The sequence below is a fragment of the Diadema antillarum genome, unplaced genomic scaffold (assembly GCF_040938485.1).
Source record: "Diadema antillarum isolate AM-2024a unplaced genomic scaffold, OU_Dant_1.0 seq00002154_RagTag, whole genome shotgun sequence".
Classification (NCBI taxonomy): Eukaryota; Metazoa; Echinodermata; class Echinoidea; order Diadematoida; family Diadematidae; genus Diadema; species Diadema antillarum.
Window position 1 is genome coordinate 1 of NW_027272793.1, and position 20,024 is coordinate 20,024.

Consider the following 20,024-nt stretch of genomic DNA (forward strand, 5'->3'; position numbering starts at 1 on the left):
CACTGAAAAGTGCAGACACGCGCGGGAAACGAGGTGACATAAGATGACATTCCCATTGTTCTTGAACATTCAGTTTCTTTTCTCATTCAGTTTCAGTTTCTCATTCACCCCCAAAGTATGCATCCAGATCGTTGAATTCCAGTTCTAAAAATGCAAAAGCTCCCCTTGTGGGAGGGGGACACACTGTCCCCTTCTGTCCATCTCCCCTGACTTAGCACACAGTAAACAAGCAAATGCGAAAAAAAGGAGAGGTGATAGACCCCTCAATTTAGCCATTCTTACATGTAATATCCTTGAATATCTATTTTTCATACTTTTTGATTGACAATTTTCTCAATATTTCCCTGAATAAGAGTGCACCAGATCATTCAATTTCAATTCAAAAAATGAAAAATATCCTTTGTGTGGGCCCACACCCTCCCCCTTCGGTCCATCTCCATAGACTTTGTACACAGCGAAAGGACGCAGACGCGGTGCAAAGAGAAATGTAAGTCAGGCACCACAATTTAGCCCTTCACATCATTCTTATAAATTCCAAAAAATATTCCTGTGTAAGGCCTAGCTAGTATTATCAGGGACATTCGAATGCGCGTGCATGTGCCTTACCGTATTTTCTTCGCATACTATCTTTCATTGCAAAAAGGTCCAAAAAATTATGGTCACGACCCCCCCCCCCCCCTCCTCCCCCAGAAAAAATCCTGGATACACCCCTGCTCGTATAAAAACACCTTTTCAAAACCTCATGGGATCAGTGTGGAAATGAACAAGTGAACGTATCATATGAATTAGGTGAGAGACGTGTGTATTATAAAAGTAAGCCTTTTGCTGGTAAAATACGAAACTAACAGAGGCGCGAAAATTTGTGTTTCTTTTTCACCATACAGGGATAGCACTCTTTCGCTCAGGGCGCTCCCACAGTATAGCAGTGTGAAGGAGTGCCCCAGGGTTAGTACCAGTACTACTATACAGTACATACACCGCCCTGTCGCTATTAAACAAGTGTCACACAGCATCTACAAATTGTAGTCGGGCTACACGTAATATACTGTAGCCTGCATTTTGCGTACCAGGTAGGCCCTACTGTAATTATTGTTCCTCCGCTTATTTCCCCAGTGCTCTTTCGTTGTTGTAACTTTAGTGTCAGTAGGAATCATTCGGTGCCACTCATGTAGCTAGCCACCACGTTGGATCATTGAACACCTACAACAAGTGTAGTAATAATCAATATGGCTGCCATCAACTGACCATTAGGATGCTTGTCTGTCCACCACTTGTCCTGTCTAGTGTCAACCAATATTGATGTTTCAGTGGTGTGACCGTAAGGGCAGTGTTCAGTATAAAATATTTAATTTCATATTTTTGTTGTTGTTTATGGTTGTACGTTGTATTCTTTACAGATTGCCAGGAAAAGTACTAGGAAGAGGAAAATGGTAAATCTAGCTCAGCGGGAGGCAGAACCAAGTCAGCCGAGGCAGAAAAGAGCAAAGACAGGTTAGAATGATACACCCATGTTCGAGATTTACATGTACATACATGTAGGTTGTGTTTGGTATGAGATATAATTTTTGCAAAATGTCTGCTATTGTACTACAGTAAGTAGGACAACTCCGCATCTAGACAAGTGGAATTATTCTACCTTATTATAGCAGGGTAGTTTTAGCAGCATTCGTTTAAGGGATAAGAAATTTTCATTCCAGAGTGAAAATGTTGAAGAAAGGCTATTGTCCTGAGATACTGCAAGAAGGCACTGCCCCAAATTTGCATTTACTATTCTTGGTCAGGCGACAGCGAGAGTAGCTGGTATGCCTGTTTGCATGCCTCTTATCAGAAGGATCGGTGAAAAACAAAACAAAAAAACAAAGGAACAAATTCAAATTATCCTGAAGTCAATGCATAATTTGCCATTTTTCTCAAAGCCCTAATGGCAGAACTGCCAAATCTCCCTGATTCTACCAGGGACTTCCTGAAAACTTAAATGTCATCATATTCTAAAAAACAACAAAAGTCTCCCTGAAACTTGAATTACATTTACCTATTGGCATGCCGGTCATACTCAATCAACCATCTCCATGATTGTTCTTTGGAATATCCTTGATTTTGATTCAGTGTCATCTCAAATAATTCCTCTGTGTAATTAATACTTGCATGTGAAAAAAAATAATGACAATCGATACTAGTAGTCAAATTTACTTCAGGCAGGATGCGCACAAAACGGGAAGATATGCTGTGACTCGTTTTTCTCGCACTATGGTGTAGTTCTGCATTGTGACTTTCACAGCTCATTTGACTTGTTTTCCTCCGTTTTAACCACAGACAAGTCATTCAGCTGCGACCACTGCAAATCCCGCTTCGTGGTGAATCCGCTTCGTCGGAAACCTGGTCAGAAGTCGAAGGGTGTCGCAACGCCGCGCTACAAGATTGACCCGAAAACACAGAAGCGTCTCACATTGTGCAATACATGCGGTATGACTCTAATGCTTCTTTCCCTTACTTGGCTGATATTTGTCATAAAAATACAGTAATGATGTAATTGTTACTCTTTTTTGGGCCTTATTCAATTTCTGTAGGTTTTTTTGTCCCCGCCGAACGAGTTCGAGCAGGGGACTATGAAACGGGCTCCGTACGTGTGTGTGTCCGTGTGTCCGTCCGTATGTCGTAGCGTCCGTCCGTCCGTGTGTCCGTCCGTGTGTGCGTCCGTGTGTGATCAAAATCTTCAATTTGCTACTTCTCTGTCATTTATGAGCCAATTTTGATTCTGTTTGCTTTATATGATAGCACTACATGGGAGCTTTGAAACTTCTACACAGAATTTCAGTCGTGACCTTTGACCTTGACCTTTGACCTATATTGTACATTTTGCTACAAAATGCTACTCCTTTGCCATTTCTAACCCAATTTCGATTCCGTTTGCTTTATGTGATGGCACTAGGTGAGGGCTTCAAAACTTGTACACAGAATTTTGACCTTTGACTTCTTTGACTTTTGACCTTGATTTTTTACCCATATTGTACATTGGCTACAAAATGCTACTCCTTCGCCATTTCTAACCCGATTTTGATTCTGTTTGCTTTATGTGATGGCACTAGGTGAGGGCTTCAAAACTTCTACACAGAATTTTGACCTTTGACTTCTTTGACCTTTGACCTTGATTTTTGACCTCTATTGTACATTTTGCTACAAAATGCTACTCCTTCGCCATTTCTTACCCGATTTCGATTCTGTTTGCTTTATGTGATGGCACTAGGTGAGGGCTTCAAAACTTCTACACAGAATTTTGACCTTTGACCTTAATTTTTGACCTACATTTTCTTGTACATTTTGCTACAAAATGCTACCTTTGCCATTTCTAACCCGATTTCGATTCCGTTTGCTTTATGTGATGGCACTAGTTGAGCGCTTCAAAACTTCTACACAGAATTTTGACCTTAGACTTCTTTGACCTTTGACCTTGATTTTTGACCTATATTGTACATTTTGCTACAAAATGCTACTTCCGGCGGGGACATATATTACGCACTGCGTAATTTCTACTTTTCCTTGTTTTTCTTGTTATGAATATGACATTTCTTTAAAAGAAAAGCCCTTTCAAAAGTCCAGCTGAGGCTACCAATGGGATTTTTAAGCAAACCTATGACCAAATTTTGTCTTTCTCTCCTTTGAATGCTATCGGGAAAGGGTATTGTGTCAGTATTGTAAATAGTTAGACATCATTCAATGTAGATGAGGTGTTACATTACAATTAAAAAGAAGCGAAAAATTGTTCCAAGTTGAACATTTCATGTTACCAGTATCATATCACACTGGTATAACAGTGAGTGATACATGTACTTTGTATGCACCTTCTACAGTAGAGAGACTCTTTGTTCTTATTTTACCCTATGCTGGCTTGCCAGACTGCCCAAATCAGGTGAACTTGCAATCTTTTGCACAAGTCAGCCCTCTCCTACTGTATGTGAATGTACACGCTCTTGTGTGCTTGCTGTAATCATGTGTACCTGTCTGTGTGCCCATCTTCCCTCTGCAGGACTGCAATTCGACAGGAAGGCCAAGCCCCGGCCACGTGATCCACCGCCCACGGAGGAAGACAAGCAGGGTTACTATAAGAGAGCTGAGCTCTTTGCTGCATCACTTGTGGAAGGGCTTGGAGAGCCAGATGGTATGTTCCATGATTTTTTATTTTTTATTTATTTATTTTTTTTTTTTTTGGGGGGGGGGGGGAGTCGGAAGGGGAACAAAACAAAGCAAAACATGATCAGGATTTTAATGAGTAACTTGATGTTCTGCATAGCCATCACATTTATGTGTAGATATGCATCAAAAAAAAAAAAAAAAAAAAGGAGATGGTCTTGTAGCTACAACACTGACTTTGAATGGCACATAATTACCTTTGTATGTGTCCCTTTTTCAACCCTGAAAATTAGATTCGTTCATAAGCTGGCAAATTATTGTAGATAATAGTTGAGGGCATGTAAATGAAATATCTATTCTACTCTGCAAAAGAGTAACAATGAATATGAGACATTATAAGTTAAAGGAAAGTATCTTAGTAAAAGATAATCACAAATATTATGGTGGAAGATGCAGTACCAATCTATAGATATGTGGTTTTGGGGACCAGGGCCCTGTTTTATGGAGAGTTAGAATTGATTATATATTTGATTTCAACTGTAAGTCTATGGCAGCCTGTGTGGTAAGGAAATTTAAAATCAATTTTATCTTTTGATAAAATGGGGCCCTGGGCCCTGTTACATAAAAAAGCTGCAATCAAACATAAGTCAGAAAATCAAACATAGCTCCGGTATCAGCCAATCAGAACTGAGTATTTAGAGACTTATGTTTGATTTTCTGACTTATAATTGATCTCAGCTTGTATGCATCAGGGCCCTGATGTGTTAAAATAGGGCAAAGTCATATGACACTTGCAAGGTCATGTGTCAAACCTGTCAGAATCATATACTAAAAAATTCAGCCAACTGTGACATGCTGTACAGACATCAATCACATGATGCTGAAGATATCAGGCAGTATGATATGTGTCTCAGAAAATTTCTCATATCCCCACCTTTTTTTTTCCCCTCCTGTGGTAGCTGAAAAGCTGACCTGCCCTGTGTACAACACAAAACCTTGTGGCTGCATTCAGAAGTTCATCGTTGGAGAGGGTAAATTATACATTTTGTGCTGATTCTTATCTTTATGCTCCAAAGTTTGACAAGAATTGCCATGCATGGAGCAGTAGCTTACTTACATCACTTATTCAAGTTTGATGATTATTGAGATCCATTTGTCATCAACATCTGTAATTATTACAGGTTGTTATAAAAGATGATGATATTTATATCTGCCCATTTTATTCGGTACACATTGTCTACATTTTGTGAAGTAAGATGACTTGTGTGACTAAAGTAATAGTGTACTTATTACAAAATGATTTTTAAAGTGCATTAAAGCCAGAACATAGTTCTCCTGTGCTCGCAGAACTGTTAATTTTTGCTCTAATGTGTACACTTATATAATACTGTGTCACCATGGCCTGCCTGTTGAATTGTGGCGCATTGCCACACTTGGAGAACATTTCACAAAGCATTTTGTCTGACAAAGTTGTTCGACAAATTTGCTCTCAGCCAATCAGATGCAAGGATTTCACTAGTTTGTAACAGTTTTTCAGAAAAATATCCGACCCAAACGCTTCATGAAATGCCCCCTTGAATGGGCCTGCTACAAACTTTACAATTTGGTCAAATTGGATGGATACCTGAATACTGATGAAAAGGTTTGTCAGGTTTAACCCACTGAGGACGTACTGATTTTGCTATAACACACATTTTTCATAGACACCCTGAATATACTCTGAATTAGTCCTCAACGAGTTACATGAGCAAAGTGCTTGAGCACATAAAATGTCAAATGATAATGTAAAGTGCTGAGAGGGGAGAGGGATAAGCCTAAGGGAAGAGCAAAACCCACATGAAGTAATATATGTAGGCATGTTTGAAAGATGGATCAAATCTACCATTTATCTCAGACATGGCTGTGACTTTTTTTTTAAATGACATATGAAGGTTTAACCAAGTGTGTGACTAAAATTTTGAAGTAGGACAACTTTAGTGCAAGTGCTGAATGATGATATATGTTAGTCACGTTCATGCGTGTTTTAAAGTCTTCTAATTTTTTTTTTTTTTTTATCATGTCTCCCACAGGAGATGGGGAACAGTCAAAGAAACGAGCTCTGCGCCTCTTAAGTATACTGAAAAATGCCAAGCAGCTGAGAGAGAAGAAATTTTACAATCGTGAAGAAGTTTTGAGTAAAGGAAAAGGGTATGTATGCTTGTCAAATTTCTTTGAAAGAAGAGAAGTATTTTGATATTTTTCTATAATTTATATTTCAAGTGAATAATGTGAATCAAGATCTGCCAAATTATACATATTTTACTGCCTGTGAACAATTTGATTGATTCCCTGTATAATTTAAATAGTGAAACTAGCATTTAATTAGATAACCGTGTTAATGCATTATACAAGAGCCAATGTTTTGAGGTGTAAATTCAATTGCCTTATCGATACAGTTCCCCCTCCCCCCCCCCCCCCCCCAAAAAAAAAAGCAAATCCATTTCGCTGGAGATATATGGACATAAAGGCCCAAATTCACAAAGGTGGTACAATGCAATTTGTATGGTGTCGCATGGCCTATTTCGTTACAAAATCAGTCATTTCATCGTACCGAAATGACAACATTCTGTTGGTGAAATGACTGACTTTGTAACGAAATAGGCCATGTGACACTTGGCACTCCATACAAATTGTCCATGGTTTAAACTGTGATTTCAATTGTACCACCATCGTGAATTCGGGCCAATGGATAATGCCCCCAGCAATGACCGAATGAAATGCATATCATATAACAGTATCCACACTGCCTGAAGCAGACTTCTTGGATCATTTCATAATGTTTGTGTTTCTTTTGGCGTGTATTGAACCCAAGATTTACTTTTGACAGGAGAAGGGAGCAAGTGGTTTAATAATCATGGTTTAATGTTTCAAAACATTTTTTATAAATTGTTGCTAAAGGATCTTTTAAGTTTTCTGTTTCTAAAAGTAGGTGAGTTTGCTACAGTTTGCAAAGTGGGTCTGTTACCGTGACAGAATTAGAATTTCTGTTCCCCTTTTTTCTGCATTTGTCTATTTTGTAATTTCACCTCGTGTAGTCAAAGAAAAGTTGGCCTTGGCAATGGACACCGCAAGTCAAAGGAATATGAGGACTTCGTCCTGTCGACCCGCAAGGTGCTCCGCGGTGACCTTCGCATGTGTGAGCGTGCCACGCAGCGGATCCTGCACTACTCCAACAACTTCCTGCACAAGCGGCTCAAGACCGACCCCCTGAACCGCACCCAGCGGCTGGAGCGCACCAAGGGGCAGGCGGCCCTTGGGAAGCTGATGGACATCGACACTCTTCCAGAGCAGACGTGCTGCGAGGAGAAATGTGTCTTGGTGAGCACACAACTGAGCAGAGGGTGTCTGTGTGAAGGATGAACTACGTGAACTCTCACGAGCTTGTGAAGATGAGAATACAGGAGGTCTCATGTCTTGTCATGGTCATGGCAGTCGACAAAGATGAATTGGGAGGGTAGAAAATGAGATAAATGGAATTGAGAAAGATGCCAACAGGCCGATTACACTCTGCCAAGGCATCCATTATCATAGTAATGATAACAGAAATGATAGTAATGATAATGATAATGATGAGGAGGATGATGATGATGATAAGAAAAATAATGAAGAAGATATTTGTTATTATTCCTGTCATTGTGATTATCATTGTTAAAGTATTGTTGCTACTACGTATTTATCATTATTTTTATCACATCATGTTCTTAGTAATATTGTTATCATTATTACCATTACTTTTATTCATATTTGTTATTATTTGTTTGTTGTTATTGTTATTATCATGTCTTTATATCTTATGACCAGCTGTGGAGTTTAAAATGAATCACTTCCTATGAGGGATGTGCATGATAAGCAATTCACTGCCGTCTTTCATTTATGAGACCATGGCCATGATATTTGCTGCAGTGGAAATTCAGTATAACAAGATCCTTGGGACCAAGACAATTTGTTCTCTATTTATGTCAGCATCTATTTTGTAATATCATAGTCAATAAACAATAACAAACAAAAGAAATAAATTCATTGGGACCCCAAAAACTAGTTTGTTATATCAAGTATTTTGGTACAACAAATCTCTTTATATCGAGACTCCGCTTTACTCTTTATGATAGATGGCCAAGACACATGGCTTGCTGCTGAAGCAGTGGAGAGAGAGAGCCATCTCGGGTCAGGCAGAGGCCAGGAAGGTCCTAGCTGAGATGCTGACACCATCAGGTATAGACAGAAATAATCCTTGGGATTGCTATTAAATAAAAAATGCACACATGTTGCTTGAAGGTGTCGTAGGGATATTCTTTGTGTGTGTGTGTCTGTGTGTGTGTGTGTGATTGACTAATGCATTGAGGTCATGGGGGTCAGCACCTTCTAGGAAGCTTTTTAGCTCACCCGAGCCGAAGGCTCAAGTGAGCTATTGCGATCGCTCTTCATCCGTCGTCCGTCGTCCGTCGTCCGTCGTGCGTAAACTTTTTACATTTTCATCTTCTTCTTGAGAACCCCACGACCGATTTTTTCACCAAACTTGGCAGGTAGCATCCCTAGGGGAATAGGATCTCAAATTGTTCAAACGGGCACCATGGCCCACCTACAGTGTAGGGGGCCCCAGGGGGGCCCAAACACCCTAAAATTAAGGAATCTTTAAAAATCTTCTAGAACCAGAAGTGATAGGGCTTAGATAACACTATGAGTTAGTACATTGATGACTGTAGTTTCAAGTTTGTTCATGTGATTTGCAGAATCAGGTGTAATCCCCCCCCCCCCCCCCCCCCCCCAGGAGAGGGGATGGAGAGAAGTCCTACACTACTGTTGTAATGGGGCCTGAATTGTACATGTTCATCTTCTTGAAAACCTTATGATGAATTTTGACCAAACTTAGCAGGTAGAATCCTTATGGGGATAGAATCTCAATTCCTTCAAATGGGCACCATGTCCCTCTTGGGGGCCCCTAGGGGCCCACCCCCCCCCCCCCCCCCACATTAAGGAATATTTAAAATCTTCTTCTCTAGAACCAGAAATGATAAAGCATAGTTAATACCATGAGTTTGTACATTGATGACTTTAGTTCCAAGTTTGTTCATTGCAGATCCAGGGCTGCTTGCCCCCACCCTGGAGTTGAGGGGGGATCCATATGCAGACCTAAGTTTCCAATGTTCTAAGGTAAGAGTGTGCAAGAATGCATGGAAGGTGAAATTGCGGTACTCAGGTGAGCGCGTGACCCCCCGGGTCTCTTGTTCAGTTTGTTACCTCCAGGAAAGACCACCTTTTGCTGGGATGGATGTTACCAATAAGTGTGTGTCGTGTCTGCCTCACATACAACCAGTTGCATCATGCCACTCATTTGAAAACTTTATACAGATAGAGTGTAGGATGTATTTTGTGGAAGAAAAAGATAATGTCAATGATAAGGATATTGTCAGTCTTATAAGTTAGCCCAATACCATTTTAGGTGTAGAATATCTTTGGTTGCAAAATAATAGCACAAAAAAAAAAAAAAAAAAAATAGACATAGCACTATGTTGATGTGCATTTTCGATGTAGAGCAATGCACTCAGCCTTTCTATTCTCACATGACAAGAGTTTGCTGACTCATGTTGTGATAATATTGTTCAAAAATTTAAATCTATCACTTCATGTGTGCTATAAGTCTTCTTCAACTGTAAAAGTCTTTTAGATGTCGCTCTGATTTTGTGGTTCTTGATGCCTAACCTCACTCGTGGTCCCCTCCATAGGCCAGAGTTCAAACTGCCCCAAGTTCATCGCCATGGTGACTGGAAGCAGCTTCACCACCATCGCCAGGGTGAAAGAGCAGATGTGGAAGACAGGGGGCGACAGGGAACCCCCGCAGCACGGGCTACGCACCTACTGGAAGAACCACCCGAGGCGCAAGACCTGCCTCCTGGGGGATGGGGAGGAGACGGTGGGGCCGGGAGGCGTGGCAGGCGAGGGCGGAGGAGGAGGACAGGGTCAAGCCAGCTTGATGACAGTGGTATGTTTAATGGATGGACCGAAGTCACCTCTGAAGGTTCTTTTCCTGCCCATTTTTATGTGTGTCATTCCGTGGTCTCCCACACACTGTCTCCTGTGGCTTGATGACGAGTATGACGTCTTCAATCAGTCAATTTCAGTTTGGTACAGTCGGCGTCGATAAGTCAATCATGTATCTTTTTCTTGCTTTGGCTGAGGAGGCCAATGCGGGATGTGCATCGATGCTCACAGAATCTATGTTGCAGGTCCAGGCATCAACATCAGCAGGCGTGTGCCTTAGCTGCCTTTTCTCTTCTAGTACAGATAGCAGGTTTCTTTGGAATGCCTCTGACCATTTCCAAACACGTTGCCTCAATGCAGTGCGGTTCATTGTGACATTCTCAATGGTGTCAGATGCAATGTGGAATTCATTTTATCGGTTGCTTTTCAGTGTATCTTTGTACTGCTTCATCAGTGCACCTCTCTTGCGATCTCCCTGCAAGAGCTCACAGTAGAACACACACACACACACACACATGAAAACATGCCATTAATAGTGATTCCTCTGGCCAAATTCACAATCTTAGCAAAACTCAGATCCATGGTAGGAATATGAGTTCATGGACCGAAACAGGTACCTTGCACATAATGTGTGTCAGCGCATATTCTTTAGTGGATCTCTTATGATATACACAGTATGTCTGAATAGGCATTTAAATGACCAAAACTTGCCTAATCCATTTTACTGCATTTACACCACCTCTGTGAATTTCAGCACTTGTGGTTTCAAGCCGCATGAATAGGAATTGTTAGTGAATATTAACAACCAGGCACATTGTGCAATATGAAATAAAATGAAGCATATCATCTCTAGCACTTTTGGGTACAGAAGGGCATACTCTGTTGGTTATGTACAAGATATTCTTTATGGTAGGAATCGCTCAGAGATTTTCTTGGGAGAAATACTATGTTGATAAATAGGTTGTATGAGGATGCTGAAGTTTTGAAATCCTGGAGTACGTATGAAAATTAGCTCTTTGCTCCCTGCAATTTTCTTCTTCTTTTTTTATTATCAAGATCACACTCAGGTTCCATGGCATGCAACATGATCACTTCTACCATCGTCTGACCGTCAATCCCATTCAGAAAATGTTTTGACCGACAATAAGATTTTGTTGTTCTTCTTCTTGCAATGCATAACACTGTTCTGTAAAAATTGACCCTTTATGTGCCCTGACACTTAATGTAACTTGCCAAGCTTAAAGGGATGTACAGTATTGGTGGAGATGAGAATTGGGCTTTTAACTTTTTGCGAGATACAATTGTACCAAGAAAACACTTATGAAATAGTACAGAGCATACCATGTTCAGAGGAATTCAAAGCTTATTTGACGAAAATCGGGTTTGGAAGGACTGAAACATCCAAAAACAAAGTAAAACAAAGCGATCATGATAAAATGTGGGTCCCACACTTTATTAGAATCACTCTGTTTTGGATATCTCAGCCATTTCTAAACCAATTTTTATCAAATAAATGTTGAATTCCTCATGGAATCAATTATATGCTCTTTCATATTTCACAAGAGGTTTCTCATTATCTCACCAAAAAATGTTAGAAACCCGAAATTAGGTCTCAACCAAAACTATACGATCCCTTTAACATCACTATTCAGCAATTCACCCTGATTGACAGTTGTAGGTTTATGGGAAGCCACCTCAGGTATAGTTATGTGTTTCAGTCTATCAGGGAGGACGTAGTGACACCATAGGGATAGGAGAATCGAGTTATCTCTTTCCATTGACAAGCAATTTCCAGACATTGGTGCCAATTGACAAATAAAATCTAGGTCATATAGCTGCCTACATTAGGTAATGAGAATTGATGTGTTTGTGTATGTTGGTGATATATACAATATCTTTGCTGTATGAGTTTGTGTGTGTGCATGTGTGTGGATTGATATGCAAGTGTGTGTTTCTATATGTGTGTGCTCATTGGTAACATGTCCCTCCTACTGATCGTGTGTCTGTGCAGGCTCAGCTGAGGGAGCAGCAGGACCAGTTGAAGCGGCAGCAGCAGCAGCTAGAGGAGCAGCAGCAACAGGTGCGGCAGCAGCTGAGAGTGGTGGAGCAGCAATTGGTCCAGCACCAGCTCAGGCGTACCCACATCAGGCAGCAGGTCAGGCCTCGAAATCTCATCCGTTACTGTTGCCTTTTTACTGTGTTGGTGCCATTGCCCTTTCAGACAAAGTTCATTTCTTTAGGTCAAAGGTCAATAGCCAGTGAAGCTTGGCTGCAAGTGGCATTTTTCAGTGCTGTACATGTATCTCCATTGAGGAATGACCAGTATGAGAGTGAGATGACGTTTGTAGGAGGAGTAGAAGTAAATAGACAGTGGTTGCCACAACATGATATGTGTGAAAGGTTGATGGTTGAGGTTAAAGGACAAGTCCACCTTCGTATACATTAGGATTGAGAGAATGCAGCAATATTAGTAGACCACATCAGTGAAAGTTTGAGGAAAATCGGACAATCCGTTCAAAAGTTATGAATATTTAAGTATCTGCGCAGTCACTGCTGGATGAGACGACTACTACAGTGTATGATGTCACATGCGTACAACTATATAAAGAAAATAAAAAGAGAATTTCACAAAACTTTGCTTTTGGAATAAAGTGCACATTTCTTTGACTTGCTACTGACGTATGTTACGGGTAATATTATTCCCCCTGCCTTCTGAAAGAGAGAAGTCGAGTGTTCTTTGTTTCGCGAGAAAAATGGAAATATGTTGAATTTTCTTTATTATTTCTTTATATCGTTGTACTCATGTGACATCACAAGCTTACTTTATCATCCAGCCGTGACTGAGCAGAAACTTCAAAAATTCATAACTTTTGAACGGATTGTCTGATTTTCCTCAAACTCTTACTGATGTGTTCTACTAATGTTGCTGCATTCACTCAACCCACATTTTGCAAATAATAGACTGTCATTTACAGCCGTTACTACAGCCGGGAATGTCCAGCAATTGAAGTAAGTTTGTGAACGTATGAGACATCATTAGGTCATAGGTCAAGCTCAAACCTCACTTTGGTCACATTGCTATTTTCCAGCCATAACTTCAGCTACATTGTCCATTGGGAAGTTTTACTGGTAAGAAAGATAGAAATTACAGGGTTAATTGACAAGGTCAAAGATCTCCTAAATTTAGCTTTATGTTACAGGCTGTATTTCTGGTCATTGAATCTAATACATACAAGGCATGTTGGGGACAACTCATGTTATATTGGATAGAAATAAAAGGGTAGATATTTCCTTTGTGCAGAGAGTGTAAAAGATCAGTCCATGTTAACATAAATTTGTCAAACAAAGATGAATAAGCTTCATCAAAATGTAAATGAAAGGTCCATATAATTATTTGTATGGTAGATAGAGCAATCTTCACTCACTCTCCCTTCACTCATGTCTTCACTCATGTCACTTGCAGACGGCGTTAGTAGAGGCTCAGAAGAAGGTCATCCAGCAGAGGTCACAGGGCAAGACAAAGCCAGCAGTGACCGCGGCTACCACTTCCTCTACTGGCCCACACCTTCACACACAGGTAGTAATACTCCAACCACCCTTATCAGTGCTCAGTGCTAGTAGTTAACCCGTTGAGGACTGGGGCAGATTTTGCTACAACATGCATTTCCCTTAGACACGTGCCCGAGTATACTCTGGACTCGTTCCTCAGCGAGTTAAAGAACGAAGATTGGTATTGAACAGTAGTGATGGAAGTATAAGTGGACAGAATGATAGTAGTAGTAATAGTAGTAATAGTAGTAGTAGTAGTAGTAGTAGTAGTTGTAGTAGTAGTAGTAGTAGTAGTAGTAGTAGTAGTAGTAGTAGTAGCAGCAGCAGCAGCAGTAATAGTAGCAGTAGTAGTAGGGGCTTTTTTGGGTGTTCTGTGGCCAAGGGGAGATCTGGGCCGTTGATCGCGCAATCGCCATGACAATTGGCACATGCATTACCTTTGGCTTAATCTTCCAAACTATACAAAAAGAAATGGAAATTTTCATCATAGTAATTAATTATGCGAATATAATATGCATAAAATCATACATTTTGCTCTAAATCAGAAAGTAAAGCTCCTAGAATCCTAGTTTTTTTTGTGATAACATTCTTTGTAGCATTCCTAACAATGTACTCGAAAAAAAAAATCTGGTATCAAAATCAATTTCTTATGTATTTTATTGTTTTATGAATTTCTTATGTATTTCCTTGTTTTTTTACCTTTTATTTTATTGTTTTTTCACAAAATTTATGGCAGAACCTATTTCAATCATAATTATGCTAAAATTAATTGATTTCAGCATATGAAAGTGAAAATAATCATATCTTTATAAATAAGGTGATAAAACTCCATTTGCATAGACTTTTTACACAAAATCATGTTTTTTAGCCATTTTGAGTCTGACAGGCATGTATAAAAGGTCATGCAGTGTCATAACTGTATGCGCGATTTTCGTGAAAATGGAGTCAACAGAGATGTGCGAGACTTGAAAGAAAAGACAGTGAATGGTGCAGTCAAAAGTTTCGCACAGCAGAGTGGTCACAAAAAATGTCGAGGGGGGTTGATTCAACCCCCCCCCCCCCCAGCCTCTTTAGGGTTAAATGGCCCGTAGTACTGTATATGCCATATATTTCGAGAGTCTAAATTTTCACGAATCGGGGATTCCCAATGATTTCGCGAGTGGTTAAATTCGCGATTGTGGAGTCCTGTACTGCATGGAGAATTGTACATGTGTATGTCGCATCCACATCGGGATCAGAGTCACTATTTTTGCGTGTCTTTAATTTCGCAAATAGCACCTGACTCACGAAATTCGCGAAAATTAAAACCTCGCGAAATATTCGGCGTATACAGTATTCATTTTGCCCTCTTCTGTAGTAATGATGGTATATGGAATTTATGAGAGGCCACATCTATTTCATAATTAAAGGCTCTAGGCGCAACTTGTGCATGGTATGAATGACATGCACAAAAGAAAGAAAAGGACAAAGTGTATGCATCTAAAATTTCACCAGCCTGAGTTTGTTCACCTTTTTCATTTGCAGACCATGACAGTGCCCAGAGGGGGGAACCATGCCACTATCACACTGCAGCCAACCACCGTCTATCAGCAGGGATCTATACAGTCAGTAACACCCACTAGTCAGCAGTCTCGTCCAGTGGTGACCCAGACACAGCCCATAATCCACCCTCTTCCTGCTGTGGTTGGCGTGAACATGGAACCTGCTGTGCAGTCGCAGCAAGTTCATCAAGAGCAACCTCAACAGCAGCAACAGCAGCAGCAGCAATTACCACAACTCCAGCCACAGCAGCTGACGACAACTAGTGCGGGGCTCGAGGCAGTAGACCCGAAAATGCTGCAACATAATCTCCAGCTGTTGGTTGAGATACAAAACCAGATGGTGGCCCAGCAGCTGCAGCAACATCTCATCAGTGGCGGGGTCCAAGGGTCGGGCACTGCCAACCAGCCACCCAGCTACAGCACGGCTGTGGCTGCCACGAATCAAACACAGGGGATACCTGCACAGCAACAGCCAAAGCAAGTGAAAGAAACACAGCAGCAGGCACAACAGGTTATCATCCAGGCTATTCCAGGGATGCAGCCTGGTACCCTTGTGCTCAACGGAAGTGGAACTGCTGCCAATGTGTCAAGAAGTAGTGGAAACTCGCAGCCATTCATAGGCTCACAGACCAACGTGTCGCTGCAACCCAGCAAGGGCTCAGACACCCCACAATTCATCTTCCCAATCACTGTCCACTCTGCGGTCAACCAGAGTATCAACGAAGAGTTGGTGAATGTGGAAGAGGTCAATGTGCAGCTGCAAGAAGTTGTCATGCCTCTCACAACACAGGTAAGCGTTGCCGATGAGGTGCCCCTGCCACGGCAACAACTCGGCCCCATCCTGCAGAGCCAAGTGCAGCCGCAACCCATCACCCTGAACCAGCTTGCCAGCCATGCCAACCCTGCACAGGAGCCCCGCCCCACTGCCACCGCCACCATCAGCATCGAGAGCCTCTGCGGTAGCCAGCAGTCCTCGCCCAGTAACATCGGGGAGCTGGTTGTCGCAGAAACGCAGGAGGCGGCAGCATCCATGCTCCGCGGAGACGAGGAGAACATCTCAGCTTCCATGCCCCTGGTCGGGGGCGTCTCGTTTGAAACATTGTTGTCCCCCGAAGCCCTCCTCCTCGCAACCTCGGGACAGCACCCATCAATGAGTGTTTCCCTGTCGGCAACAAGAACAACGCCAAGTTCCTCAGGAGCCAGTGGCTCTACGAGGTGAGAATCACACAGCACCGTCTTTCAAAGCGTCTCAAATCTTGCTGCATGGTGCCTGCCCACAGTGACAGAAACTATGGACACCAACTGCAAATTCAAATATCCTTATTGTGTGATGTAGCCTGCCGCTTTCCTCTGTAATCATCCACTTTCTCAACCACAAAAGACTTGTGATGATGAAGTTTGTTGTATTCTGCTGTTCCTTGTGAGAGATTAGAGCCCGATGAATGAACGAACCATACAAATTTTTTCTCCATCTGGAAGGGGAAATGAAAATCATGGGAATTTCAGAAGACATATTTTGAGGAGTTTAGTAGGTAACTCTGAATAAAATAGGTCCCTCAAAGAGAATCATGAAGTATTGCACAAAGTGACTGGTAAGTTCCTTCCTCTTACAATGTGTGTATTGTATGTATTATAATATAATATTCAAATTAACTTATTGTATTTATTACTGTGCGTGTGCAACATGCTTGTAGGAACTACATGAGGAGGTGAAATGAAGGCCTTTGTGTGTGCATAAAATTTTAACTTCATGCTCTTGGAGAGAATGAATGCATTTTAGTGCAGTGACATCTGGCAATAGGTAATTACAGTTTAGTTAACAGTCACATGAGTGATGTGAGCTGAAAACAGCAATTTGATTTGATAAATAGTGAATTACAGAGAAATTTAAACTGTGGGAGAAGTAACATTACTTTGTTTTAACCAGAGTTTTCTGGTGTTCTGGTGTACATGTAGTATTGTTGTCCCATAGTCAGAGTCAAGAATATTACGGTTGAATTTTCTACAACTCTGTTTTGCCAACTGTATGATGCAGCCCTTACAGTAGAGGTTGCTTCTGTGACCAACCAATAGTCAATTTTGAATTCATTCATGTCTTGATTAGCGGCTACAGTGACCTGAGCAAGTGTTTTCAGTGTTAGCTTGCACTCAGCAAAAGAGAAGAAGAAGAAATGATTACCCCATATGTCAGACCCATAACATTTTGTGGAAGACATTTAGTTTTTTTTTGTTTTTTGGGGTTTTTTTTTGAGCGAGGTCATCTAAATCTACAATTACTTTCATGAACACTGCCTCAGTTTTCAAGCACAAACTTTGTCAGAGTCAGAGATTGGTGGAAGATTGTAGTTTTACCTCTGTAAAAGCAGATGAGACTAGTAAGCATCAAATTAATTGAACTTCTGTAAACTGATCCTTGCAGGCGTGATGCTGCTGATCAGTGAACTTTGTATGCCAGTTTATAAAATGAATATTAAAACAAAAGTAAAATAAGGTCATGCATTGTTATATAGTTCCAAGTCACAAAGTTCAAAGTACTCCTCCTCACATCCAGTGGGAGTGTGTCTGTACCCTGTTGCAACCTTCCGCAAAACTAGACCGCCACAAATGATGACAAGTGTGATTTAACCACTCTTAAAGGACAAGTTCACCTTCATAGACATGAATTGAGTGAATGCAGCGATATTAATAGAACGCATCAGTGAGAGTTTGAGGAAAATAAGACAATCCATTCAAAAGTTATGAATTTTTTAGGTTTCTGCTCCATTCACTGCTCGATGAGATGCTTGTGATGTCACACGTATAGAATGATATAAATAATTTTTTTTTTTTTTTAATTCAACATATTTTCACTTTTTTCACATAACAGAAGAACACTTGACGTGCCTCTTTCAGAAGGCAGGGGGAATGATATTACTCTTAAAGCCAAAACATAGTTCTGGTACGCCTGCAAAAGTTGTCAAATTTCGCTCCCAAATGTGAACGTATGCCTAAGAAATGTGCAGAATAACGCTGTAATAACAAGATATTTGATGGGTAACGATGAAAATGCGAAATATTAACCAAAAAGGTTCAGTCTCAGAACTTACCCAAACGGGGTCAGGCTAAACTCGGAGTCGGGGACAACTCGGCCTTGCTTTGACGGCGGGGTGAGTTGTCTTGGTTGTCCCTCTGGATTGTACAGTGTTGTACTATGGGAGCGGCCTGTATAGCGCTTCGCGTTCTGGCTACTCGCAGTAATGGTCCGAGTTGATACAACGTGTGCATCAAAAAAACTTCTTTGGTGCGCATGCAAATTTTATGTGCGCCTATCAAGCACCTCTACAAAAAAATTTAAGACGCTTGATAAACAACAACAACTTCAAAGACAGCGCGTCTCAGCAACTCGGGTGATGTGCGTAATACGCTTGAGGACCGCGTGCTGTCCATTTGTTTTGTACAGGATTAGCACGCACTTTCCTGTCTGTTCAATTAATACACAGTAGGATAATATGGCGATCACGAACTGCGTGTAAATTGTCTGATATTGGGTCAAGTTTTCCCTGAGACCGAGTTAGTCTGGATCCTTCTGGAATAAAAGTTGGTTTACCGACTTTTATTTTTTATCTCAAAATACTCCAAAACGACTCGTCATCCCGGCAAATCGCGTCAGCCAGGTAAGTTTCTTTGTAGACTCTTTCGATATATTGCAAGCAAATATGGAATGGTGCCAGACGGGTTCTCCAACCCTTACCAAAACTATGTTTTCACTTTAACATACATCAGTGACAAGTCGATGAAATGTGCACTTTTTTGGAGAAAGAACATTTTGTTAAATTCTCTTTATATTTTACTTATATCGTTCTATAGATGCATGTGACATCATACACTGTAGTACAATAGTCTTCTCATCCAACAGTGACTGCACAGATACTTTAAAAACTCATCTTTTTTGAACGGATTGTCCAATTTTCCCGAAACTTTCACTGATGTGTTCTACTAATATTGCTGCATTCACTCAATCCACATGTATATGAAGTTGGACTTGTCCTTTAACACTTTCCGTGACAGGGACGTTGTGTACTGTTTGAATTTTCTGTGCCAATTAGCACTCATAACACACGAAGCAGTCCAGGGCCCCGTTTTATCAAAAGATAAAATCGATTTAGATTTCCTTACCACCCAGGCTGCCATAGACTTATAGTTGAAATCAACTATATACTTGTAATCAATTTCAAATCTTCATAAAACAGGGCCCAAGAGTGTTTTTATGCCAGATTCAATTGCAAATTTTTCTGATTTTCTAGCTTGTAGAAAATGTTCAGAAAACAAGCTTTGGAAAACTTATTGACATATTCACCTATGGTCATGTGGTAGTCTAGAGTCGACTGTGATCGGATTCCGTACGTTCGTCACGAACATTTGTCATGTGGGACAATGCTTCCATCTTTTCAACAATAGATCACTAGCCAATGACATGTGTCAATACAGAATGCCACATCTTGACATAGTAAAGAAGGTGATATTTCCAAGATAGAACATTTCTTGGCTCTTTGCCAGCAGATTTATATGACTCTTTGTTTGTTCTCTTATTTGTTCACACAAAGCATTCATTGAATTTGTGGGGCAAAGTGTATTTCTCGATGTGTCTCATTTTTATAGTATACATCATATTTGTAACATGCTTGATACAATGTTTCTAGGGGCAAGGAGGAAGAGATGATAGGAAACAAAAAATGAAAATTGAGAGATAACACGCCAGAAGTACAAATTACGCGTAAGTTGAGAAGAATATGACCTGCATCAGTATGT

General features: G+C 40.8%; 1 protein-coding gene across 1 annotated transcript; it reads left to right on the top strand.

Moving 5' to 3' along the window:
- The first annotated feature begins 1,411 nt into the window (after positions 1-1,411).
- Positions 1,412-16,729, top strand: LOC139714072 (uncharacterized). The gene is made up of 11 exons (XM_071625798.1): positions 1,412-1,491; positions 2,314-2,463; positions 4,025-4,156; positions 5,088-5,159; positions 6,198-6,315; positions 7,203-7,485; positions 8,277-8,379; positions 9,891-10,147; positions 12,158-12,301; positions 13,610-13,723; positions 15,220-16,729. Exons 1-11 carry the CDS (start codon positions 1,428-1,430, stop codon positions 16,453-16,455), a joined length of 2,673 nt encoding a protein of 890 aa, XP_071481899.1. The 5' UTR covers positions 1,412-1,427; the 3' UTR covers positions 16,456-16,729.
- The last annotated feature ends 3,295 nt before the right edge of the window (positions 16,730-20,024 follow it).

What these genes read in the sequence shown, in the direction of transcription:
- LOC139714072 (XM_071625798.1), top strand. Translation starts at nt 1,428, where the DNA reads ATGGTAAATCTAGCTCAGCGGGAGGCAGAACCAAGTCAGCCGAGGCAG. An exon ending in GCAGAAAAGAGCAAAGACAG is followed by an intron (nt 1,492 to 2,313) that starts GTTAGAATGATA and finishes TTTTAACCACAG; the next exon opens with ACAAGTCATTCAGCTGCGAC. An exon ending in GCGAGGAGAAATGTGTCTTG is followed by an intron (nt 7,486 to 8,276) that starts GTGAGCACACAA and finishes TCTTTATGATAG; the next exon opens with ATGGCCAAGACACATGGCTT.